Source organism: Salmo trutta, chromosome 38 (genome assembly GCF_901001165.1).
Source record: "Salmo trutta chromosome 38, fSalTru1.1, whole genome shotgun sequence".
Taxonomy (NCBI): Eukaryota; Metazoa; Chordata; class Actinopteri; order Salmoniformes; family Salmonidae; genus Salmo; species Salmo trutta.
This window is the reverse complement of record NC_042994.1, coordinates 21,316,602-21,343,722: the sequence shown is the minus strand read 5'-3', so window position 1 is coordinate 21,343,722 and position 27,121 is coordinate 21,316,602. Positions and strand designations below refer to the sequence as shown.

At 42.9% G+C, this 27,121-nt stretch overlaps 1 protein-coding gene across 3 annotated transcripts in view; it reads right to left on the bottom strand.

The window, feature by feature from the left end:
* The window catches only part of LOC115177591 (egl nine homolog 1), a 42,998-nt gene that overhangs the window by 10,546 nt on the left and 5,331 nt on the right, over positions 1-27,121 (bottom strand). For all 3 annotated transcript variants that reach the window (XM_029738472.1, XM_029738474.1, XM_029738473.1), the window contains exon 2: positions 13,828-13,947. In XM_029738472.1, coding sequence (XP_029594332.1) covers positions 13,828-13,947 — 120 coding nt within the window. The remainder of the gene's footprint in view (positions 1-13,827; positions 13,948-27,121) is intronic.

Below are 27,121 nucleotides of genomic sequence, written 5' to 3'. Positions count from 1 at the left end.
TAAAAGGAGAATGGCTTTTTCATGTGGGGTGCTAACCTGTTGCTAAACATGACTCATAACTGCAGGTTTGCGTGAACTGCTTGGGGCCCGGTGTGTGACAGGTATGTGTGAGGGGTGTGTCCATGGGTAGGGTGTGTGTGTGTTTGCATGTGACTGCTAGGGGGGCGATGTGTGTGTGCAGTGTGTGAAGAAGACATGAGAGCGGGGTCTGTTGACCTTCAAACATGCATGTTTCCCCCAAGCTTCTCCGGGGATCAAGTTATCCGTTCACCTCCTAAAGGGGGCTGGGAAATGATGAGGAACTGGTGGGTATGAGAGAATAGTAACTTGTTCTTAACCCTACATCATAAGTAGAAAATAACTAAAAGGGAAAGTATTGCTATATGGAGTGATTTTAGTGGCAACAGAAATTATATCTGATCTCAATCATTTTGAAATGATTCAACATGATTAAATTCAGAATCAATTTCTGTTGGCTCTAATATCACTCCATAGTGCCATGTGGATACACTTGCAGGCCCAAAGCATGACAGCATTGATTCCAAGATTGCGTAGCAGAGGGATGTTTTGATTTTTCTTGTCCCGTCCCTTGTATATATCGTTTCTTTCTTCGTATATATTTTTAATCTAATTTTTCCATCTACGCACTGAACATACTCTCCTGCAACCCGCCTCACCCAATGCGGTATGGATCTGTCATTTTTTATATTTTAGAACCGTAACTCCCTTCAAGCTAGCCAGCTATTAGCTAGTAGTCAGTTAGCCACTGCTAGTTAGCCATCACCGTTAAATGGGACATCTGCCAGCTTCAGCCCGGTCAACTCCTGCCAGCCTGCACAACGCGATATCAACCCAGAGCATATCGGACTGCTTTTCTCCACAATATCTCCGGATTCCTACCGCAAGCTCCGAACCTTTACTCTGGATCGCAGTTAGCTAGCTGCTATCCGAGTGGCTACTCCTGGCTAACGTCTCTGTCACGAAGCAAGCACCAGTTAGCCTGGAGCTAGCCTCGAATCTAGGCCCGTCTCCCAGCTAGCCGAATATATCTATCAAGAATTCTTGGGCTTCAATTACCACTTTTGCCAATTGGCCTGTAACCTTTGCTGCTGACACGGAGCCCCGCCGATCCATCACGACTGGTCTACCGACGTAACCGTCCGAGGGGGTTTCTGTCCCATAGCAAGCACCAGTTAGTCTGGAGTTAGCCTCGAGCTAGGCCCATCTCCTGGCTAGCCTGAAGAAATCCATCAGATAATACCTCTATTGCCAATTTGCTTGAACCCTTTGCTGCCGACATGGAGCCCCGCCAAGCCATCACGACTGGTCTGCCGACATTACCGTGCAAGGGGGTTTCAACAGGCTTCCCTGTTGCGCGTCCCCCTGAGGCCCATCTGCTAGCCTGCTGCTAGCCCCGGCCTGCTAGCTGTCTGAATCTCCGTGCCTACAGCTCGGACCCTATGATTTCTTGGCTACACATGCCTCTCCTTAATGTCAATATGCCTTGTCCATTGCTGTTTTGGTTAGTAATTGTTGTCTTATTTCACTGTAGAGCCTCCAGCCCTGCTCAATATGCCTTAGCTAGCCCTGTTGTTCCACCCCCCACACATGCGTTGACAGCACCTGGCTTAAATAGTGCTTCGTCACTCAATGCCTAGGCTTTCCTCCACTGTACTCACATCCTACCATACCCTTGTCTGTACATTATGCCTTGAATCCATCCTTCCGTGCCCAGAAACCTGCCCCCTTTACTCTGTTTCGAACGCACTAGACGACCAGTTATTTTAGCCTTTAGCCGTACTCTTATCCTACTCCTCCTCCGTTCCTCTGGTGATGTAGAGGTTAACCCAGGCCCTGCAGCCCCCAGCATCACTCCCATTCCCCAGGCACTCTTATTTGTTGACTTCTGTAACCGTAAAAGCATTGGTTACATGCATGTTAACATTAGAAGCCTCCTCCCTAAGTTTGTTTTATTCACTTATTTAGCACACTCCGCCAACCCGGATGTCCTAGCCCTGTATGAATCCTGGTTTAGGAAGGCCACCAAAAATGTCCATCCCCAACTATAACATTTTCCGACAAGATAGAACTGCCAAAGAGGGCGGAGTTGCAATCTACTGCAGAGATAGCCCGCAGAGTTCTGTCATACTATCCAGGTTGGGCCCAAACAATTCGAGCTTCTGCTTTTAAAAATCCACCTTTCCAGAAACAAGTCTCTCACCGTTGAAGCTTGTTATAGACCCTCTTCAGCCCCCAGCTGTGCCCTGGACACCATATGTGAATTGATTGCCCCCCATATATCTTCAGAGTTCGTACTGTTAGGCGACCTAAATTGGAATATGCTTAACACCCCGGCCGTCCTACAATCTAAACTAGATTCCCTCAATCTCACACAAATTATCAAGGAACCCACCAGGTACAACCCAAAATCCGTAACCATGGGCACCCTCTTAGATATCATCCTGACCAACTTGCCCTCTAAATACACCTCTGCTGTCTTCAACCAGGATCTCAGCAATCACTGCCTCATTGCCTGCGTGCGTAATGGGTCCGCGGTCAAACGACCACCCCTCATCCCTGTCAAACGCTCCCTAAAACACTTCAGCGAGCAGGCCTTTCTAACCGACCTGGCCCAGTTATCCTGGAAGGATATTGACCTCATCCCGTTAGTAGAGGATGCCTGGTTGCTCTTCAAAAGTGCTTTCCTCTCCATCTTAAATAAGTATGCCCCATTCAAAAAAATGTAGAACTAAGAACAGATATAGCCCTTGGTTCACCCCAAATTTGACTGGGCTTGACCAGCACAAAAACATCCTGTGGCGTTCTGCATTAGCATCGAATAGCCCCCGCGATATGCAACTCTTCAGGGAAGTCAGGAACCAATATACTCAGTCAGTTAGGAAAGCTAAGGCTAGCTTTTTCAAACAGAAATTTGCTTCTGGTAGCACTAATTCCAAAAAGTTTTGGGACACTGTAAAGTCCATGGAGAATAAGAGCACCTCCTCCCAGCTGCCTACTGCACAGAGGATAGGAAACACTGTCGCCACCGATAATCGATCATATCAATAAGAATTTTACCACGGCTGGCCATGCTTTCCACCTGGCTACCCCTACCCCGGCCAACACCTCAGCACCCCCTGCAGCAAACTTGCCCAACCCCCCCCCGCTTCTCCTTCACCCAAATCCAAACAGCTGATGTGCTGAAAGAGCTGCAAAATCTGGATCCCTACAAATCAGCTGGGCTAGACAATCTGGACCCTCTGTTCCTAAAATTATCTGCTGAAATAGCTGCAACCCCTATTACTAGCCTATTCAACCTCTCTTCCGTTATTGTCTGAGATACCCAAAGATTGGAAAGCTGCTGCAGTTATCCACCCCCTTCACCTTAGACCCATACTGTTATAAACCTATATCCATCCTGCCCTGCCTTTCTAAAATCTTTGAAAGCCAAGTTAATAAACAGATCATCATCCATTTTGAATCCCACCGTACCTTCTCCACTATGCAATCTGGTTTCCGAGCTGGTCATGGGTGCACCTCAGCCATGCTCAAGGTCCTAAACGATATCATAACCACCATCGATAGATGTTCAGTGTGTCAAATCGGAGGGCCTGTTGTCCGGACCTCTTTTCTCTGTATATATCAATGATGTTGCTCTTGCTGCTGGTGATTCTCTGATCCACCTCTACGACACCATTTTGTATACATCTGGCCCTTCTTTGGACACTGTGCTAACAAACCTCCAAACGAGCTTCAACGCCATACAACACTCCTTCCGTGGCCTCCAACTGCTAGTAAAACTAAGTGCATGCTATTCAATCGATTGCTACCCGCATCCTCCTGCCCGACTAGCATCACTACTCTGGACGGTTCTGACCTAGAATATATGGACAACTACAATACCTACGTGTCTGGTTAGACTGTAAACTCTCCTTCCAGACTCACATTAAGCATCTCCAATCCAAAATTAAATCTAGAATCGGCTTCCTATTTCGCAACAAAGCCTTCACTCATGCCGCCAAACATTCCCTCGTAAAACTGACTATCCTACCGATCCTTGACTTCAGTGATGTCATTTACAAAATAGCCTCCAACACTCTACTCAGCAAACTGGATGTAGTTTATCACAGTACCATCTGTTTTATCACCAAAGCCCCACCCCATATACTACCCACCACGGCGACCTGTATGCTCTCGTTGGCTGGCCCTCACTACATATCCGTCACCAAACACACTGACTCCAGGTCATCTATAAGTCTTTGCTAGGTAAAGCCCCACATTCTCAGCTCACTGGTCACCATAGCAACACCCACCCGTAGCACGCGCTCCAGCAGGTATTTTGCACTGGTCATCCCCAAAGCCAACACTTACTTTGGCCGCCTTTCCTTCCAGTTCTCTGCTGCCAATGACTGGAACGAATTGCACAAATCTCTGAAGCTGGAGTCTTTTATCTCCCTCTCTAACTTTAAGCATCAGCTGTCAGAGCAGCTTACCGATCACTGTACACAGCCAATCTGTAAATACCACACACGACTACATCATCCCCATATTACTTACCCTCTTGCTATTTTGCACCCCAGTATCTCTACTTGCACATCATCATCTGCACATATATCACTCCAGTATTAATGCTAAGTTGTAATTATTTTCGCCTCTATGGCCTATTTATTGCCTACCTCCCTACATTTGCACAGACTGTATATAGATTTTCTATTTTGTGTTATTGACTACGTTTGTTTATGTGTAACTGTGTTGTTTTTGTCACACTGCTATGCTTTATCTTGGCCAGGTCGCAGTTGTAAATGAGAACTTGTTCTCAACTGGCCTACCTGGTTAAATAAAAGTGAAATAAAAAAATAAAAATAGAAAAAAAAAGGGTAAATGATACCTCGTGCTTACATGATTGAAAATCAGTACCTTTCTCACTTTTAGTTTACTTTATGTGATAACAGATTGGCTAACCAAATACTCTATTCACTGTTTAGGCATTTGTAAATCAGTGGTCTGTACTCTCTTGGTACCTCAACTTGTGTCCTCTTGGCTGTTTTCCTTCATAGTAATCCCAGCTATGCCTCCAATTTTGTTACCCACTATCAGCTTATAAAAGTTAACTGAAAATGTGGAAGTACCGTAACTTATTAGTGGTATGTACGAGGTAATAGTCGGTCTTGTAATGTTCGTCGCCTGGTGACGAGGAAGCGGACCAAAACGCAGCTGGGAGCGAACACATGTTTATTCTTTACACTGAATTAAACACGTACACAAAATCAAGAAAATGCCGATACGTTACTTGCTCAAAAACAAAGAGACAACACCCAACAAACAGCGTGGGGAAAACAGCACCTTAAATGTGATCCCAATCAGAGACAATTAGCGACAGCTGTCTCTGATTGGGAATCGACAGAACCCAACATAGAAAAAACCCACCTAGAGCCAACACAAGGCTAAAACGTAAACATAAAACAAACCAAGGAAAAATACCCAACATGACACACCCTGACCCAAAATACCCGAGTTCACTTGGTCAGGGCGTGACAGGTCTACAACATGGTTTCTACTCTTTGAGGGTGTTTTCACAGTCCTCTTTAAAGTGAACTCTTGGATAAAAAAAACCTGGTGCGGGGAGCAGCTAAAATAACTCAGTTATCTTTGTATTCACACTGCCCCTGCCTTTAAAGTGAGGACTCAACTATTTTGCCAGTTCACTTCACCAAATCTGTGATCAGAGTCCTCTTTGCATTGAAATTGATATGTTTCGAAAGGAACCAATAACTTCTAACATTCACTCAATGCACTCAGGGTTTTTACAAAGTGCAAGACAAGCCATTCAATCAGTTATCGGACAGCCTACATACATATTGGAAGCTAATAGATTGTCTAATCTTTTAACTAAATGCAATCAATTTTATCAGAAGATACTATTAACATGTGCCTTCAGAAAGTATTCACACCCCTTGACATTTTCCACATTTTGTTGTGTTACAAAGTGTGATTAAAACGGATTTAATTGTCATTTTGTGTCAACGACCTACACAAAATATTACAGCTGTGAGTCTTTCTGGGTAAGTCTAAGAGTTTTCCACACCTGGATTGTGCAGCATTTGCTCATTATTCTTTTCAAAATTCTTAAAGCTCTGTGAAATTGGTTGTTGATCATAGCTAGAAAACTATTTTTAGGTACTGCCATAGATTTTCAAGCAGATTTAAGTCAAAACTGTAACTCGGCCACTCAGGAACATTCACCGTCTTCGTAAGCAACTCCAGTGTAGATTTGGCCTTGTGTTTTAGGTTATTGTCCTGCCGAAAGGTGAATACATCTTCAAGTGTCTGGGGGAAAGCAGACTGAACCAGGATTTTGCCTGTGCTTAGCTTCATTCCGTTTGTTGTTTTTTTCTGAAAAACTCCTCAGTCTTTAACAATTACAAGCATACCCATAACATGATGCAGCCACCACTATGCTCGAAAATATGGAGAGTGGTACTCAGTAACGTGTTGTATTGGATTTTTTATTCAGGACAAAAGGTTTGTTGCAAACAGGATGCTTTAAAACAATATATATTTGTATTCTGTACAGCTTGCCTTCTTTTCACTCTGTCAATTAGGTTAGTATTGTGGAGTAACTACAATGTTATTGAGCCATCCTCAGTTTTCTCCTATCACAGCCATTAAACTCTAGCTGTTTTAATCACCATTGGCCTCATGGTGAAATCCCTGAATGATTTCCTTCCTCTCCTGCAAATGAGTTAGGAAGCATGCATCTTTATAGTGACTGAGTGTATTGATACACCATCCAAAGTGTAATTTATAACTTCACCATGCTCAAAGGGATATTTTTACCCATCTACCTATAGGTGCCCTTCGTTGCAAGGCATTGGAAAACCTTCCTGGCCTTTGTGGTTGAATCTGTGTTTGAAATTCACTAATCGACTGAAGGGACGTTACAGATGTGTATGTGTGGGTTATAGAGATTAGGTATTCATTCAAAAATGTTAAACACTGGGGTTGAATACTTATTGACTCACATTTCAACTTTTCATTTTTTATACATTTGCAAACATTTTTACAAAACATAATTCTACTTTGACATAATGCGTATTGTGTGTTGGCCAGCGACAAAAAAAAATCTAAATTTAAAACATTTTTAATTCAGGCTGTAACAAAATGTGGAAAAAGTCAAGGTGTGTGAATACTCTCTGAAGGCACTGTAAATATTATAAGTAACAAAATAAATAGCAAAAGAATAACTGCAGATTTAAATAATGCTTTCATTCAAAATTGTACACCCAATGTAGTCTACTGCTCCCTTAAGAGCTAGAATTGATTTTGTACCCTATGTTGTGATTCTCACCAAATATGATGTTGAATAAACAGCGTATGAAGCTCTCTTAGCCTATAGATCACATATGGCAAACAAATAATCTTGACTAAAACAACCACACATATTTTGGTTTTCTGTGCACTTTTTTTGTACCATCTCTCTTGTGGCACCAATGTGAGGGGTTATGTCAGGGGGAAACTGTGTTGCATTAGCCTAGTGTGGTGCGGGAATAATGACAAGCGAACCTGAGGAGCTCACATTGCCCTAAAAAAGGGAACCGGACCCCCGTAATTCAAGCAACCTCTCGAGATCACGTGGGCTATGGAAAGCTGTTTTAACGTGTATTCATTGAAATTCAAAAATGGTATATCAATAACTCCCAATAGGATTCAATGAAAACACCCTGAGTATCTGCATGGAGTAAATGGCACTAAACACACATACTTTCTAATTCATCCTGCAGTTTGTTTTATAAAGTATATTTATCCATAACTGAAGGCACATCTGGGCTTACCCAGGCCTCCTTTTAGAAACTTGATCTGTTAATCAATCTGTTAATAATCCCATATTGTAGATCAGTGTTTCTTAAACCTGTTTGTGGGGACCCAACGGGGTGGACATTTTGGCTTTGCCCTAGTACTACACACGTCCTTCCACTAATCAACTCATCCTCAAACCTTTGATTAGTTGATTTGTGTCGTGCTAGGGGAAAAACTAAAATGTGCACCGCTTTGGGTCCCAAAGACAAGGATTAACACAGCTGTAGGTGGCACAGACCAAGTCATGGTGTAATCTAACATCCTACTATGTGCTCTGAAATAAACTGAACAAAAATATAATTGCAACATGTAAAGTGTTGGTCCCATGTTTCATGAGCAGAAACAAAATATCAGACATTTTCCATACGCACAAAAAAGCTTCTCACATTTGTTTACATTCCTGTTATTAGTGAGAATTTCTAATTTGCCAAGATAATACACCAACCTGACAGGTGTGGCATATCAAGAAGCTGATTAAACAGCATGATCAGGTGCACCTTGTGCTGGGGACAATAAAAGTCCACTCTAAAATGTGCTGTTTTGTCGTTTTAGAGAATTTGGCAGCATATCCAACCGACCTCAGACCACGTGTAACCACGCCAGCCCAGGACCCCACATCCGGCTTCATCACCTGCGGGATCGTCCGAGACCAGCCACCAGGACAGCTGATGAAACTGTGGGTTTGCACAACCGAAGAATTTCTGTCAGAAACCATCTCAATGAAGCTTATCTTTGTGCTTGTCGTCCTCACCAAGGTCTTGACCTGACTGCAGTTCGGCGCCGTAACCGACTTCATGGATGAATACCGGGCAGATGGCAGACAGTGTGTATGGTGTCGTGTGGGCGAGCGGTTTGCAGGTATAAGATAGGGACAACGAACACAACTGCATTTTATTGATTGCAAATATTAATGCACAGAGATACCGTGAAAAGATCCTGAGGCCCATTGTCGTGCCATTCATCCACCGCCATCACCTCATGTTTCAGCACGATAAAGCACGGCCCCATGTCACAAGGACCTGTACACAATTCCTGGAAGCTGAAAATGTCCCAGTTTTCCATGGCCTGCATACTCACCAGCCATGTCACCCATTGAGCATGTTTGGGATGCTCTAGATCGATGTGTACGACAGCGTGTTCCAGTTCCCGCCAATATCCAGCAACTTCGCACAGCCATTGAAGAGTGGGCAACATTCCACAGGCCACAATCAACAGCATGATCAACTCTATGCAAAGGAGATGTGACATGCTGCATGAGGCAAATGTTGGTCACACCAGATCCTGACTGGTATTCTGATCCACTCCCTTCCTTTTTTATTTAAATTGACAGATTTCCTTATATGAACTGTAACTCAGTAAAATCTTTGAAATTGTTGCATGTTGCGTTTATTTTTTCTTCCGTGTATAAGCGGCTATTAAGACCCACTGGAAGTATCTACCGGGTATCTACCTCTTAGCAGAGTTCCTAATGTAGATCATTATAAAACAGGTTGTTTGGATCCTGGAGGGTTGATATGTGGGACAACTCCCGCAATATACTATGACGTGTTAATTCCACTGTCCCGCTGCCCAGGCAGGAAATTCATTAACTTAATAATCTCCCTTGGGGAAAAAAAATACTATTTGGTTTGCAACAGTTGTCTGCTTCTACGACCTATGCAATAATGTATAATTTGACAAATGCGATCTCTCCTGTGCCAGTAGGCTATCTAGCCCAAGAACGAGCGTGAACCTAATAATTTACCATGGAAACCGTAAACACTCAGAATTCGATTCCTTCATTAACCAGCGCAGTGTGGCCTATTGGATATGTATTAATATTTATTAAATCCTTATTTATTGAAGTTCTTGTCTCATCATTGAACGCTATCTAAATGTCAACGATTTGTTTCGCATAGCAGCGTCGAATGAATAGAATTAACGACTGGGCCAAAACATGAGAAAATAACTAACGACCAGTTCTTCAATTCGTGTGCCATCAACGGAAAACGTCACTATTAACATCACCAACTAGCTTGGTTAGCTTGGACTCGCCAACCATAATAGTTGTTGCCTCTGTAGGCCTATTGGATATTTATTAAGTCATTATTTATTGAGGTTCTTGTCTCTCATCATCATTGAATCTCTGCTAACTAGCTACATGCCAATGATTTGTTTAGCATAGCAATGTTGAATGAATATAATTATTTGAATTAATGACTGGGTAAAAACATGAGAAAATAACTAGCGACCAGCCTGCTTGGGTAGCAATTTCAGAATGCAAAACCAAATTTACTTGTAATGAATATTTTTCTAAATATGTTGGCAAACATTTTCTTAAAGCAATAATGCCCTCATACCCGGGAATTATCGTGTGACAACTCCTTCCAAGGGCTGTATCCCGGCCCTTGGCTTCACCTAGGGTCTCAGAACAGCCCTTGACGGGAGCTGTCTGACAATAATTCCCGGGTTCTCAGGCATTTTTTAAGTAATTCCCAACCCCTGGTCCCCGAGTACCCCCAACAGTACACATTTCTGTTGTAGCCCTGGACAAACTCACCTGATTCAACTAATTGAGGGATTGATGATTAGTTGGATGACTGGATGTTGGAAACACTGATGATGCTTCTATTGCTAGGACCTCACCTACTATCAACTTCTCCAGCATTCCACAAAGCATTCCACGGAGACCTTCAGCCATTCCATTTATGTGACATTCCAGAGCAAGCACACCTGATTTAACTCGTCAACTAATCATCAAGCCCTTGATTAAGTGAATCAGGTGTGCTGGTTCAGGGCTACAACAAAATGTTCTGGGTGTCCGATGGTGAGGCATTTGCAAGTTTACGGTCGTGCTCAGTAGGGTACACCATAGGAAAATTAAACAACAGTAAATTAAAGTCTGTGTCATTATTAGAAAAGTTTAGGTAGTTCTTTGTTTCACTCTGTTTTCTCCTTACTGAACATGACCCAGGTAAAATCTATAAGTGGTCCTAATTTCATAATTAGCTGCTAATCTTACACCAGGCCTGCAGGGCAGTGAGACTGACAGCTTCTCTTCTGTTGAGTCTTACTAGGACCTAGGCTGCAGTCCTACTATACGACCCCACTAGCGGATTCCAAACTGATAACTCCCTATCCCTTTATTCACGATAATACTTTCAGATCTGAGAGGAGGGTCAGCAAAAACATAAATCAGGGGGAAAGAGAAGGGAGGGTGCTATCGGATTAGAATTAAGGCCCACAACGTCAGAGTGGGAGTGTGAGAGGAGCTGCCTGCCTGTCATCCTCATTCCAGCATAGTTTCCACCTGCAATCACAATGTTCTAGTGGTAGCCCTGGGGTTTGTTCTAGCAGTTACTGCCACTCCCTTTGGTGCATGAATGCCTGTGTGTGCGTGGGATTGTGTGCATTATTTGTGCAATTACATGAAAATGTAATAGCAGTGAGTGCCCACATTAGCTGTAAATTATGCAGACTGTCCATTACATGTATTCCATCCGAACATGACTCCATAGTCAGCCATATCAGAAAGTGCTTTTGTCATCACTTGTCACACCGTAGCATGTATGGTTGCCATATTAGAACAGCTTCAGATTCACAAGGTGTTGGTGTCCATCAGAGGCTGTCCTTATATGGACACCATACATATGGTATGGAGTCAGTTACCTGACGACTCAAACTGAATTCTTCCGCTGCTCTATCATCTGCTACATACTTCAGTCAGACTGCCATCGTTAAAGTCGTCTGTGGTGACGTCAAAATGAGGGGTGCTTTACAAAACAAAGTCATCAGTGATCATCTCTAACCAATCTCTAACCAATCAGATTATCAAAGCCAATGATACATTTTCAAAATGACGCTTTACCAACGTGTGTTCTGGCTCTGGCCCAACCCATTGGTTTCTGGAGCAAGGAGTTTCGGTAGCCAGGCAATGGAGTCATTGTACAGTATGTATGGGATTAATCCATAGCGTGTCAGTACCTGTTTAGACACCCCCCCTTTCCCCTCACTTTATCGATCAACGCTTCTCTCCTCCGCATAAACTCATTTAATGGGCTGGTTGGTGAACTTTGGAATTACATCCAGAAACTGAACTCTAAAGGGTGACTGAAGAGTGACTGGCATGGAATTTATTTAACTAGGCAAGTCAGTTAAGAACAAATTCTTATTTACAATGATGGCATGGAATTAACAGTCAATATACAAAGCCACAGTGTTGTTCCCAGCAGAGAAAACTGGTTGCAATAACGTCATTATGGCATCTTTGATGAATAGGCCTTGTATAGGTCTACTGTTTTTTTTAACCTCTCTTGGGTAGGGGGCAGTATTTTCACGTCCGGATAAAAAACGTACCCGATTTAATCTGGTTATTACTCCTGCCCAGAAACTAGAATATGCATATAATTGTTTGATTTGGATAGAAAACACCCTGAAGTTTCTAAAACTGTTTGAATGGTGTCTGTGAGTATAACAGAACTCATATGGCAGGCCAAAACCTGAGAAGATTCTATACAGGAAGTGCCCTCTCTGACCATTTCTTGGCCTTCTATAGCCTCTTTATGGAAAATAGAGGATCTCTGCTGTAACGTGACATTTTCTAAGGCTCCCATAGGCTCTCAGAAGGCGCCAGAACGGGGAATGATGACTCTGCAGTCCCTGGGCGAAAAACAGTAGGGGATTTGGATAGTGGTAGATCTGAGAACAATGACACGGATGTGCGCGTGCACGTGAAGACACCATTTTCTATTTTCAGTGTTTGAACGAAAACGTCTCCCGGTCGGAATATTATCTCTATTTTACAAGAAAAATCGCATAAAAATTGATTTTAAACAGCGTTTGACATGCTTCGAAGTACGGTAATGGAATATTTTGAATTTTTTTGTGACGACATGCATCCGCGCGTCACCGTTCGGATAGGGACCTGAACGCACGGACAAAACAGAGGATATTTGAACATAACTATGGATTATTTTGAACCAAAACAACATTTGTGGTTGAAGTAGAAGTCCTGGGAGTGCATTCTGATTAAGAACAGCAAAGCTAATCCAATTTTTCTTATAGTAATTCTGAGTTTAGTGAACGCCAAACTTGGTGGGTGTCAAATTAGCTAGCCCGTGATGGCCGAGCTATATACTCAGGATATTGCAAAATGTGCTTTTGCCGAAAAGCTATTTTAAAATCTGACACCGCGATTGCATAAAGGAGTTCTGTATCTATAATTCTTAAAATAATTGTTATGTTTTTTGTGAACGTTTATCGTGAGTAATTTAGTAAATTCACCGGAAGTTTTCGGTATGTTTGCTAGTTCTGAACGTCACATGCTAATGTAAAAAGCTGGTTTTTGATATAAATATGAACTTGATTGAACAAAACATGCATGTATTGTATAACATAATGTCCTAGGAGTGTCATCTGATGAAGATCATCAAAGGTTAGTGCTGCATTTAGCTGTGGTTTTGGTTTTTGTGACATTATATGCTAGCTTGAAAAATGGGTGTGATTATTTCTGGCTGGGTACTCTCCTGACATAATCTAATGTTTTGCTTTCGTTGTAAAGCCTTTTTGAAATCGGACAATGTGGTTAGATTAACGAGAGTCTTGTCTTTAAAATGGTGTAAAATAGTCATATGTTTGAGAAATTGAAGTTATAGCATTTTTAAGGTTTTTGAATATCGCGCCACTCGATTCCACTGGCTGTTGACTAGGTGGGACGATTTCGTCCCACATACCTGAGAGAGGTTAAGGAACCAGAAAAATAAGGAACCAGATTTTTTTTTACTGGTTAGAATTTGACCAAAATATGTAGTCTTTCCCACGCCATCTTCATCTTGTCATGAAAAATACTTCTTTACCCGGTGAAGTCTCCACAAACTGAGAATCAGTTTACAACCAGAAAAAAGCAAATTTGAGGTTAGTAGCAGAAAACATTAAAAAAATAAACTAAATATTGGACCTAAAGTTTGCTTTCAGTTCATTGTTTTGACATACCTTAGCCTCCCAGTCTTTATTGAGATAGTAAATACACGTTACACATCTCCCATCGCCGTTAGGGTTATCCACGTGACGTACATACCCAGTCCCGTTGCCTGGGTAACAGGCCACCATGGCCTGAAAAAGAACATGAGAAGGACATGTTAGGAGGAAATATTTTGGGTAGCCATTTTGACAGTGTTGTAAAAGTTGTCACAAGTTAAAAATGCTTCCCAACAGTAGGCATACTTTCAACACCTATTTCTGAGATGTCCATGCAAGTCAGCAATAAATTACACCGGTTGAGGATATCATTGCAGATGCAATTCAGTTGCTTGGCTGTTGCTTCCAAATTCATTTTTAAATACATTTTGTGACAATCATTACAATGCATTTCACAACAAATGATTAACGCATAGCCAATTGTTTAAAGTGACCCCTTTTAACACGCTATTCTATGTCACTTCAGAATACTTACAGAATGCTACTCTGGTAAAGCATATAACAGAACAGCATATTTCCTATTATGAAATTGTTGTGTGATTAATAATTGATAATACTGCTATTGAAATTCATATGTGTATAAAAAGTATATACTAAATTATTCCCGTTCAATGCATGCTAACAAAAAAGAGAATCACAAACAAAAAGGGGAGCTTGTTATTCATAATTGCTGATATGTGAAAGACGAAGCAGAGAGGAGACTGATACGCTTGCTGGGCTGATTTGAAACGAAAGAGGTTAATTGGAGTAGCCGAGTTGTTTTTGCTGTGTCATCGGTCTGCCCTTTACTTCAAGTGTTAAAAAACAATTATTTATTATGTCGGTCTCTGGGTCACACGCACAAGTTGTTACGTAACAAACCGTGGGTGGGAAAAAAAAGCCAGCTGGATTATTTTTTTATACACAAGATACATCCTCTTTATTGAATTTTTTATAAATAGATACATCCTTTTGGTTCTCGGGTATTGCCACGGGACCGGGCCAAAGTGGAGGGGAGGGACAAACACACACACACACATGTATTTTGCTCAGTCATTGGAGATGTATAGTACTTCCAAGGACATAGGCTACAATTAAGTAGTCGCAAAGTAATATATTTTGTCAGACTTTATTTGGATAGTCCCATATAGATGATCTACATATCAAAAGAGATGGCACTGTGCTCTGATATTGATTAATTCATTGTTAGGAAAGAGCTTGCAAAAAAGGCATTTCACTGTACTTCTGCATGTGACAATACAACTTCAAACTTGAAAGTATAGATGGTCAAACAAGGCAACAGTAAACATGTCGTCCCCCATGAATGATGCCGCACCCCCCTTGGTTCAATTAGTGTAATTTTATAAATGACAGATCTCTGTGGCAAGATGCATCATTCACCCAAGTTTAATCAAAATCGGGCCAGTGGTGTCTGAGATATCACATGGGTTAGCTAGACTCATATCCATGAGCGTGTGTGCCAAAGGTTATGTTGTTTTAGGTACTAGTCTGGAAAATATTGTGTCGAGAGACTTTTGTCCATAGATGCCACATTTTTTTGTGTGGGTTGCATTTTAAGTGTTTTTCACAAAATCCCAAAGGGTGGAAAATCCCTGGGTCCCTGAGGCAAATTTGAAATAGCTTGTTAAAGCTCCATCATCTGGCCAATCAGTGTAATTTTGTAAATGCCGGATCTCTATGGCAAGACATATCAATCACGCAAGTTTTCATCAAAATCAGTCCAGTGGTGCCTGAGAAATCGTGTGTGACGAACAAACGTACTGACGGAAGGGGACTCATTTAATCAAGGGGGACAACTATCTGTATCTTCAATAACTGTCAACAACATTTCAACTAACCCTCCACTAACCCTAAATCATATACAAACCATTTATTTTGGACTATCCAAATAAAATGTTACCGTATATTTCATATCTAATCACAGAAACAGAAGACATTGATGCTACAAATCTGTTACCATTCAATTCCAAAGTAGGCAAACCGACAACACTCTGAATTCGACCTGCTTTCCAAACAATATCCCTGTCAAGTTCCTATAGCAAGTCCTCTTCAATTATGCTCTACAATAATCATAACTATGCTAAACTAATAACAGAATTCCGATAGGTTCTTAGACTGTCAACAAGGCCCAGAGTGTAACCCACCCCCCCACAGGACTGTATGATACTATGACATGAGACTGCTTACACTACCGTTTTCCCCAGATCGCCGGGCTCTCTCTGTATGTGTTTATTTGTGACCTGGAAGGCCTTCTGATCTCTTTTCCATCTGTGGAGGAGGGAGGAGGACGGAGGGGTGAGATGAGATGAGGGGAGAGGGGGGACGGGAGGCTGTTAACCACCGGGATGTTCTGCACGTCTCCCGTTCACGCCGCTTCGCCAGGGTCATTTCCAGATGGTGGAAACCCCCTCGTCTTTGCTCAGGCCCGCACGCAAAAGAAAGGAAATCAAAGAGAGGAAAGGGGGTCGGAGGTCACGAAATAGGTCACCGGCTCTCTGGGTCAGACCTTGAGTCTAACTGGGATAGGCAGTGGTGATCATAGCTGTGAGTTTGTGTGTGTGTGTGTGTGTGTGTGTGTGTGCGTGTGTGGTTGTCTGTGTGGAAACCATGCCGTGAAGTGAAGGCCAGAGTTGGTGATAACCAAGGTCTTGTTTTTTTTTTTTGCACAACAGAAAAATCCATCCTTGAAAGTTTTGGAATGTTCAGGTCAGAACGTTGGGAACGAGGGCAGCAGAGACTTGTAGGGGGTGCGTACTGGCGGCAGAGAAGTCAGGCGCAGGAGAGCAAAAACTGATTTACAATGGCACAGTTTAATAAATAAAACCACCGTTAATAGAACAATAAACAAATGGGTAAACAAATCCCATTACACACCAGCATAACGTGGACAAGCACTACAATAAACAATTCCGGACAAGGACATGGGGGTTAAATACACAACATGTAATGATGAAATGAAACCAGGTGTGTGGGAAGACAAGACAAAACAAATGGAAAATGAAAGGTGGATCAGCGATGGCTAGAAGGCCAGTGACGTCGACCGCTGAACGCCGCCCGAACAAGGAGAGGGACCGACTTTGGCGTAAGTCGTGACAAGACTTGAAGAAAAAAAATACTGCTTAGGTCATCAGGATAGGGCAGCAGGTAGCCTAGCGGTTAAGACCATTGGGCCAGTAACTGAAAAGTTGCTGCTTCCAATCCAGAGCCGATTAGGTGAAAAATCTGTTGATGTGCCCTTGAGCAAGGCACTTAACCCTAAATGCTCCTGTAAGTCACTCTGGATAAGAGCTTCGGCTAAATGACGTTACATTTTTTTGGGGATAAACGCTTCGATTTCGCTGCGCTCGCCCTCGGATTCCGTAGAGTGATCTTCACGCTGCAGCCGGCAGTCAGTGACAGGCTACGCATGACAGATGACAGCCCCCACAATCCATTATTCCAACCATTAGTGCTGTGCAAGAGCGATTTCTCAAGTGCCCCCATTGAGAGAGGGCAGGTGAATGGAAGGGGGGGGGGTTGGCAGCCATACTGCCTTATACAGACAGTGCCCATACTAAATCTAGGGTTGCAAAATTCCGGAATCTTTCAATAAATTCCCTGGTTTTCTAGAAATCCTGGTTGGAGGATTACGGATTTTCTGCTTATTCGATCCTGAATCCGGGAATCCTCCAACTGGGATTTTGGGAAAACCAGAGAATTGATTAAAAGAAATCCGGAATTTTGCAACCCTAGGTTTAGTATGGGCACTGTCTGTACCTTATTGTACCTTATTATGATACAAGAGCAGTCTACAAAACACAAGAAAAATCTTATACTGTAAGCACTTAATATGCATAACAAGACTGTTATGGGGGTTGAGGGTAATTTGGTAACTGTGACCTGAAATTTCTGCTCTTGTTACTTTATTTTCCAGATGTTTAATGAACGTTTTATGTTAATAAAGTTGGTGATCAGTTACATTTTCTTCGGCACTGCTGCAAGCAGACGTGAGAAGCCAATGTATGTGTTATGCAATAGAAATGTATTGGAGCGAGGTACTCACTTACTGTAGGCACAATGCATAAATGGGTCACAGCTCTGAAGGCCACACAAATGGAATAGGCTATATTGCACTTGTAGGCATTGCACACAATACACTTCAACACTCCAGTCTTTGCACACTTGGAGTGAGTGTGTCTGTATCTGAGTGAGTGTATCTGTATCTGAGTGTAAATGTCTAAGTATTCCTGTGTTTGTGTGTCTGAAGGTGAGGGTGTCTGTGCATATTTCAGTCTTTCTGTGTAATTGCATGGTTCAACGTTTGAAAGTGAGTGTGTGTCTGTGTGAATGCACCTCAGTGAGTGTGTCAGTGTGTGTGTGAGAATACTGTCTGCTGCTCTCTCATCCTGCTCGATCTCTCACACGTGCCACTTCCAGAGTAGGTTTGGGTAGTATCCAGATTTTCATATCATGATACCATCCTTCTCTCATTCCGGGATATTACAGGCATAGCACACAAGGGGGAGCTAAAAACGCAAAAAAAGCTAATTGACCTTCTATTACCGGAATGCTAACAAAATTAGCACACAAAAAAAATCAAAGACACTGCTAACTGCTAATGAGTGAAAACCGAACAAACTAATTGCAAAGGGAAATCGAGCTCATAAAGGTACCGAAAGTCAAGAGAAATTGAGAAATTGTGTAATAAGAGAAATAAGAGAAATTGTGCAAATGAACAAAGTTGTGATGCATGCTTTTCTGAAGGAAGAGCAGCATGTGAACACTGAACAGATGGGAGAAGAACGGATCGAGGAAAGAAATTCTAATAGGAAGCACAGGGGGAACAAATGTAGCTGTGCAGATAATCCAGAGTGTGACTTCTGGCAGAAAGCCATTGTAAGATATCTGATGGCAAACATTTTAGTAGTGAATTACATGCAAGCGTAACTTCATCACCTCATGTGCACCGCACAACTGAGACTCGCCGATAGATATAGAACGCTATGGACTCACCGGCTCCTGCTGTGCTATTTAAAAATAAACACACGACTGGCTCATCTGTTCTGGGGAAATACGGTAAGCTTCATAATGTGACAGGTGAAATGAAGAAGTCAATCTGCTTTATCTCGTAACGTATAACACAAGTTGACTGCAGGTATTAACTTAAGGTAGGTACAAATATTCACATTTATTAAAAACCTTAATAGAAATAGTTGACGGTATTGAAATACCATCCTGTGGCTTTAACCAATACCCCGGTATACCACAGGAGGTTGGTGGCACATTAATTGGGGAGGACTGGCTTGTGGTAATGGCTGGATCGGAATTAGTGGAATTGTAACAGTTCTGTAACGACAGACGCTGGGAGACGAGATGCAAGTACATGGTGTGGATTTAATAATAAATTGACATGAAACAAAACAAGAACAGCATCTGGACAGGAGAAACATTAACATCAATGCTGACTCGGGAATGAAACTGAGGAAGTGGCAGATATAGGGGAAGTAAATGACGTGATGGAATCCAGGTGAGTCCCATAATTAAGCGCAGGTGAGCGTAATGATGGTGGCAGGTGTGCGTAATGAGTGAACTGGTGACCTTGAGCACTGGAGAGGGGGAGCGGGAGCAGACGTGGCAGTACCCCGTCCTCTAGGGGTGCCACCTGGCGTCCTACCTGGGCGAGCCTGGCGGGCCGGCCGAGGCGTGGGAGCCCGATGAGCCGGCCGAGGCTTGCGAAACTCTCGAGCCAGCTGAGGCATCCCCGATTGTGTCGGCAGCGGCACCCGGACCCAACGTCACCAACAAAAAATAAATAAATAACAAAAGTACTCTGCTTCCAATTGGGGAGTCAGGATTCTGTAACGGTTCTGTAACAGACGCCGGGCGTGAAAAGAAAGTACAGGGTGTGGATTTAATAATAAATAGACATGAAACAAAACAAGACCAGCGTCTGGACAGGAGAAACATAACAACATCAATGCTGACTTGGTAAATGAGGTAAATTACATGATAGAGTCCAGGTGAGTCCCATAATTAAGTGCAGGTGCGCGTAACGATGGTGGCAGGTGTACGTAATGATGAGTGAACTGGTGACCTCGAGCACCGGAGAGGGGGAGCGGGAGCAGACGTGACAGGAATGGTATCAAATACATTTTTTCCATGTCTTTGATGCCATTCCATTTGTTGCATTCCAGCCATTATTATGAGCCGTCCTCCCTTCAGCAGCCTCCACTGCAGTATACGGTATAAACGGTATACTGCCCAAGACTACTCCAGGGTGAAGAGTGGCTGAACTGATCTAAACTCAGCGGTGGCTGTATCGGCAGCTGGAGCCCATCCAGACAGGATTTATTTTAATGATCTCGCTACGTGCGGTGCGTGAGGCTGCCCGTCTGTCTTCTAGCTGGCTGCTGCTCCTCTAGCTGGGAGTGGGGACCTGTCCTGGCACTAGAAGAGCATCCAGGCCAGGCTCAACCGGTGTTGGCGTAAACACATTTTTATGGTCAAGGGAGGGAGGTTAGCGAGCCAATTTAGGATTGAGATGGGTCATGCACAAACCCTGCAGTGTGCAGTTTACGTTACATGAGTTACTATCTGACACAGACACTTAGTGTTGTTTGAGATGGAGGACCTGAGCTGCCTTCAAAGTGACCTTTTGAAGTGAGACTGACTTTCAAGTAGGTTGTACACTGTTTTCTGCCTTAAGTTGGATTTACATAAAGCAGCTGTTTTAAAAAGCAACTGTTTTCCCTCTTTCAAAGCAACTTCACTTATAACAGGAAGCAACTCATCCACGTTTGAAATTGCATGCAATATCCAATTCAATCATAGTCGATAAATAGGCTCTTCTTTACGGCAGTGTTCTACAATTTAGGTCCTGGGGACCACCAAGGGTGTGGACATTTCTGTTCTATCCCAGCGCTAAACACACCACATTAAACTTTCAGGGGCTTGAATGTGCAAAAGCTGTGGGTCCCCAAGATCACGACTGAAGAGCATTGCACTACTGTAAGAAGGTGTTACAACAAGTTGTACCATCATATCAAAGCTTTCTGTGCAGCTGGAGATGAAAGTCGGTAGCCCCACTCCAACCATTGGTAAAGCAACGTCATTCCATTTCAGAAGCACATGAGAACCCATTTGGACCAGGATTCATTTTGTTTTCACATACGAGCTGCAGCACAGATAAGGAGTTCAAGCACTCAAGGATCCAAAAAAAAGGACGTTGCTATGATGTGAACATTTCTTAAATAACCTCTCAAACAGAGTAACATAAAACTCTTATTTCCTTTCAGTTTCACAGACTGTACTGAGGGGGACTTTCCACAGGGAGTCTACAGTGCCACTGTGAGTTCTGGGCGATTGGAGCAGCCTCGGTCTTCTGAATTAAAACAACGGGGCAAAACCGGCTCTCCTTAGCCTGTGCATCTCCACCGTAGAATGGAAATAGAGGCATTGGGCATTTCATAGAGCTCCAGCACCGACCCACCACCAGGGAGGAAGTATAGGCTGACAGACCCAGAGACACCAGGGTCGTGCTCATTAGGGCACGCAACGGAAAACAATTTTTGCCACGAAAAATAAACTCAGCCTGTTCTCATCCTGTTTTGTTTACATTCCCTAAATTGCTGTTTTAGCGCCCATTAGCCTTTAGCTCCTTAGCCTGTGAGGGTCAACCCGTTGCATCGCTGCCTGTCCAAACAGGCCCCTAAATTAATCAATAGCGCTTCCTAGACAGGAGAAAAATGGCGAGAAAACTGCCAGGACTGGTTCAAACAACCCTAACGCAGTCTGTAACTCACTAAAGGCTTTTGGAATTTTTATGAGGCCTGAGTCAACCAGTATACACAACCAGGAGGAATGATGCCATAGGTTTCCCATTACCATGTGTGGACCACTGCATTTTGTAGGTCCCCATAAGTAAGATTCTTCAGGAAGCACAGGTGGATCCCAGATTTATGCAATGGGCCATGTTAAGGGGAAAGGATAGAGTACAATTATTTGCCTAGTAACTTGAGCATTTCCTCATTGTCTAGTAGGTGCTAACATGCTATTGCGCTAATGGTCAGAGAAACCAGCATGACCCTGCTGCCTGTATCAGTGTCTGCAGGAAGTACTGCTTCGGCGCTTCTGGAAACATCCTGTTGTAGTGCACGGCCACAGATGACACAGGGACCAGCTGCATTAAACTGTTGCCAATTTCCTTGAATGTGTACAAAAGTGTATCTGGTGTTGTGCATTTTCCAAATATCGCCTAGTATCTTCCATTTGTTCCCAACGGAATAAGTCTATCAATTGAAGTTGACATGTCCTTTGAACTGTCAAACAGAAAAGTACACAGGACAATATCCTAAGCAATTTTAACACCCACAGCGTTCAAATAAACACACAACATCAGATACACTTACAAAAACATCAGATAAACACACAACATCTACTTATAATTATCCGGAAAAGCGTTCAATTAAAACTTTGAAAAGTGTTGATAAATGAACACATTTTAAAAGTCACAGTCCATCAATCAAGAACTTTAGCGTGTTCGGCTCCAAACACTTTGAGTGATGATGTATATTTCAAAATAGTGACAAGAGACAACACATAGATGTGCAATGTTTGGGGGCAAATAAGTCAAAGCCTTGCAATCACAGAAAGGGGACATTTTCTTATCCTTTAAGACCTTAACAGAGTGCATTTGTGCAAAGTCCCAGGACCGCTGGGAAACAATCAATTAGGAAACAATAATATTTTTTTCTCTTTTCGATTTGTTAGCTGATACGGCAGGGGAATCTGAATACCCGCCGCACAATATCATGGTCAGTCTGTTTATTTTCCTACTGTTTAGGCCTAACACCCGGAAAATGTTCAAATGAAACCTTTCAGGCCTGGACACTACTCTGCTTCTCATAAACTAATGACTGAGGCAAATGTCAAATTATTATAGAAAATAAACAAGCCACTATTTAAGCTTGCAGGGCGGATTACTTCCTATCAAATTTCTCTTGAAAACCCTATCTGTACTCTAGGTAGAGGATTATTTTCCTTTAAGATCATACCATAGTGTTGTTTCCAGTGTAGTATTGCTGTCATTTCATATTACTTTCAGATCTTGACACCAGATACCAATTCTAGTAGCCACAAAAGCCAGGCTTTGCTTGTAGTGAAATGTGTTTGCATTCACCACGTCAACAACAGAACCAATCATTATAGACAAAAGATACATTACATCAAGACACAGAGCATGTTAGGCTTCCAAAAGCAACATTCTCACAGTAGTTTAGACGTTTTTGGTTTGGTTACACACTCAGACATAAAGTTCATAGACCTTGAATCTGGGGCTTGCGTGACAAGCAAGCAGAGCTGCACTGTTTTCCATAGCAGACAAAGTTCAGCTTCATGCGTGTGTCTGTCTGTGTATAGGGACTGATAAGGGAAGCCCTCCAATCTACGGTCCAAACAGTCACTGATCTATCAGGGGTCGTCCTTCTTCACAGCTGTGAAAAAACAAACTCAGTCACCTTGCTAGCCAACAGTGTGGAGAAAACTACAGCAGCTCGAAGGGTTCAGAGACACACACCCAAGCAAAATGGCAGTTACATCAGTAACTGACACATCAGTGTATTTTTTTCTCTATTGGTCTAACAACTTAAAGAGGCTATATGTAGCATCTGCCCGGAGGTGCTCTTGAGCCAAAGGAGGTACCCTAAATGGACAGAAATAGCCCATTGTCCAGAAATGACCTCATTGGACAGAGGCACATTTTCTCACATCCATGAGAAAAAGCATACATTGTTTCCCTAATACTATTAAATGGATTTCTGTGATTTCATAAAACAGGAAATTAATTTATTAACGTATAATATGCATATGAAACATACAGACAACATCCAAGCCAAAATTTGACTTAAACAATGACAAAACTAAACTTCCATAGTGTATCTTTAAGGCAATTGTCCTCTAAAACACAACACAACCTTTTTCAGTAAGGGCCAAAGCTGGCGGGTAAAGGGGCGTTCCTCGCATGCAGGAAATGTGAAGGTCGTCCTGGCGATGGATGACTCAAATACAGCCTATCAGTAGCATTGGGTGCAGCCTGCCAGGAAGTCCCTGTTTAAAGAAATGGACTCTAGTTTTTATATCAGAGAGTTCAGAACAATAGAGAGAGAAGATACACAGCAATTTGGCTGTGGGCCTGGGGACTGCAATGAACCCCTGGCGAGAACCTATAGGGGCCCCAACAGAGGCATACCTTAGTGAATTAGTCCTCTCGAGGGGGACAGATTGTGGAATGAAGTAAGGATAACCCATGAGAGTTTGGCAGTAGAGTACCATTAACAGCTGAAACCCCACCTCTTTAAGGAATACCTGGGATAGGATAAAGTAATCCTTCTAACCCTCCCCCCCAAAAAAATATATAGATGTACTATTGTAAAGTGGTTGTTCCACTGGATATCATAAGGTGAATGCACCAATTTGTAAGTCGCTCTGGATAAGAGCGTCTGCTAAATGACGTAAATGTAAATGTAAACATTAACAGCTGGTGAGAGAGGCGCAAGGGGCAGCTCCCAATACAACTCAATCGAAGGTATTCAAATTGCTTTGCATGGAATTATTTTCCATCCTTTTGTAAAAATTGCATCACCTGTCAACCGGTTAACAGTACACACCAACTCTGTATATAGAATGGTTAAGACTTCAAAGTTTGTCAAGAAATTAGGCTTAATGAGTGCATACTAGCAGGGTGGTTAAGCTGGTGTGTGTGGATAGACTGGATGAATAACACAGTACTGCATTATAACCCTAGTACAGTTCTGTCTGGTGGAGGGGTGAAGACTGATCTCACACACAAGTATAGGTTGAGTTCCTACCCGACTAGATGTGTACAAATGGTTGCATGCCACATCATTAACTGTGCAGTCGGGCATCAGATGGCTATATCATATGATGTGGTTAGCTTATATGTTAAATACATATCCAAGCGTAGTAAGTTCTGGCATGCAATGAAGCAATAAAGTCGGGCAGGAACTCAATCATAAAGTAGGGGACGCATCGGAACCAACGATCAGTCCAACACCGTCTGTGGTCGACCATTGCTCACAGGTGTGTGCCGCACCCTCGCCGTTAGTTGGCCGTGAGCAATTGGCCGTCATTCCCAGATTCATGTATAATTGTAACGCCCTGGCCATAGAGAGGGGTTTTTGATCTTTATTTTGGTTAGGCCAGGGTGTTACATTGGGTGGGCGTTCTATGTGCATTTTTCTATGTTGGTTTGTTTCATTGATTTTGGCCGTGTGGCTTCCAATCAGGCACAGCTGTAGAGTGTTGTTGCTGATTGGGAGTCACACATAAGTGCCTGTTTTTCCGTTGGGGTTTTGTGGGTAATTGTTTCTGTTGTGTGGTTTGCACCTGACAGGCTGACAGGACTGTTTGGCTGTCGGTTTTCTTGTTTTGTATAGTGTTCTTTCTGTTATTAAATTCAATGATGAACACTAACTCCGCTGCGCCTTGGTCTACTCTCTCTCCCGACAGCCGTTACAATAATCTTGTTCAGGGCGGACAAAGGGTAAAGAATAGTCAGTGGCCAGCCATCGCTGAATCCTTTCTGTTTAGGCTTAACACTTTTGACTGCCCCCTCCGTTCTTGACTTTTCCTAAATAAGTCTATATAACACACCGTTTGTTGTGTTAGAATGGTTATCCCCCGTTGCCCCTCCTTCTCCCGACAGTTGAAAGGGGGGGATACTTAGTCAGTTGTACAACTGAATGCCTTCAACTGAAATGTGTCTCCCGCATTTAACCCAACCCCTCTGAATCAGAGTGGTGCAGGGGATTACCTTAATCAACATCCACGTCTTCGGCGCCCGGGGAACAGCCTTGCTCAGGGGCAGCACGACAGATTTTTACCTTGTCACACCTTTTGGTTACTGGCCCAACGCTCTAACCACAAGGCTACCTGCCATGCCCATCATCTAATCACCCCAATAATTGACTCGAAACTAAACCTGAACTATACTGAAACTGATTTCACACATACAACAACAGATTAAATAAATGAAGTAAAGTATAATGGGGAAAAAAGGGCTAAATGGGTTGATGAGCGAGGGAAAGCGAACAATGCATAATTATGTAATCACCAACTGTGAATAAAGAACAGGACGGGCCATTCTATTGTATTGATCTGTTCTAATTATAATCTACAAAATGGTATGTCCCCTATATCAGGGTTGGCAAGGGGAGAAATGTCACCATGAACAATTTCTTCACTCCACTGTCAATGGCAGACACCATGAACAAATTGAGGTGGGAGCTCGTTCCCTCCCTCTGCGCAAAATAAGGCACCTGCACAGCCGTTGTACTCCACAATGGTGCTGAAGAATGACAAGGCGACGGGGACACAATAAAGAGAGAACTGGAGACTATTACGCATTACTAAACAAAAGTACAGTGCATTCGGAAAGTATTCTGACTCCATTTTCCACATTTTGTTACGTTACATACATTCTAAAATAGATTAAATGGATTACACACAATACCCCATAATGACAAAGCAAAAACATGTTTTTATCAACTTTTGCAAATGTATAAAATTTTAAAACTGAAATATCACATTTACATAGACCTTGAATCTTTACTCAGTACTTAGTTCAAGCACCTTTGGCAGCGATTACAGCCTCAAGTCTTCTTGGGTATGACGCTACAAGTTGGCACACCTGTATTTGGGGAGTTTCTCACATTCTTCTCTGCAGCTCTGTCAGGTTGGATGGGGAGCGTCGCTGCACAGCTATTTTTAGGTTCTGGCTGGGGCACTAAAGGACATTCAGAGACTTGTACTGAAGCCACTCCTGCATTGTCTTGGCTGTGTGCTTAGGGTCATTGTCCTGTTGGAAGGTGAACCTTCGCCCCAGTCTGAGGTTCTGAGCGCTCTGGAGCAGGTTTTCATCAAGGAGCTCTCTGTACTTTGCTCCGTTCATCTTTCCCTCGATCCTGACTAGTCTCCCAGTCCCTGCCGCTGAAAAACATCCCCACAGCATGATGTTGTCACCACCATACTTCACCGTAGGAATGGTGCCAGTTTTCCTCCAGACGTGACGCTTGGCATTCAGGCCAAAGAGTTCAATCTTGGTTTCATCTGACCAGAAAATCTTGTTTCTCATAATCTGAGAGTCCTTTAGGTACCTTTTGGCAAATTCCTTTTACTGAGAAGTGGCTTCCGTCTAGCCACTCTGCCATAAAGGCCTGATTGGTGGAGTGCTGCAGAGATGGTTGTCCTTCTGGAAGGTTCTCTCATCTCCACAGAGGAACTCTGGAGCTCTCTCAGAGTGAACAGGTTTTTG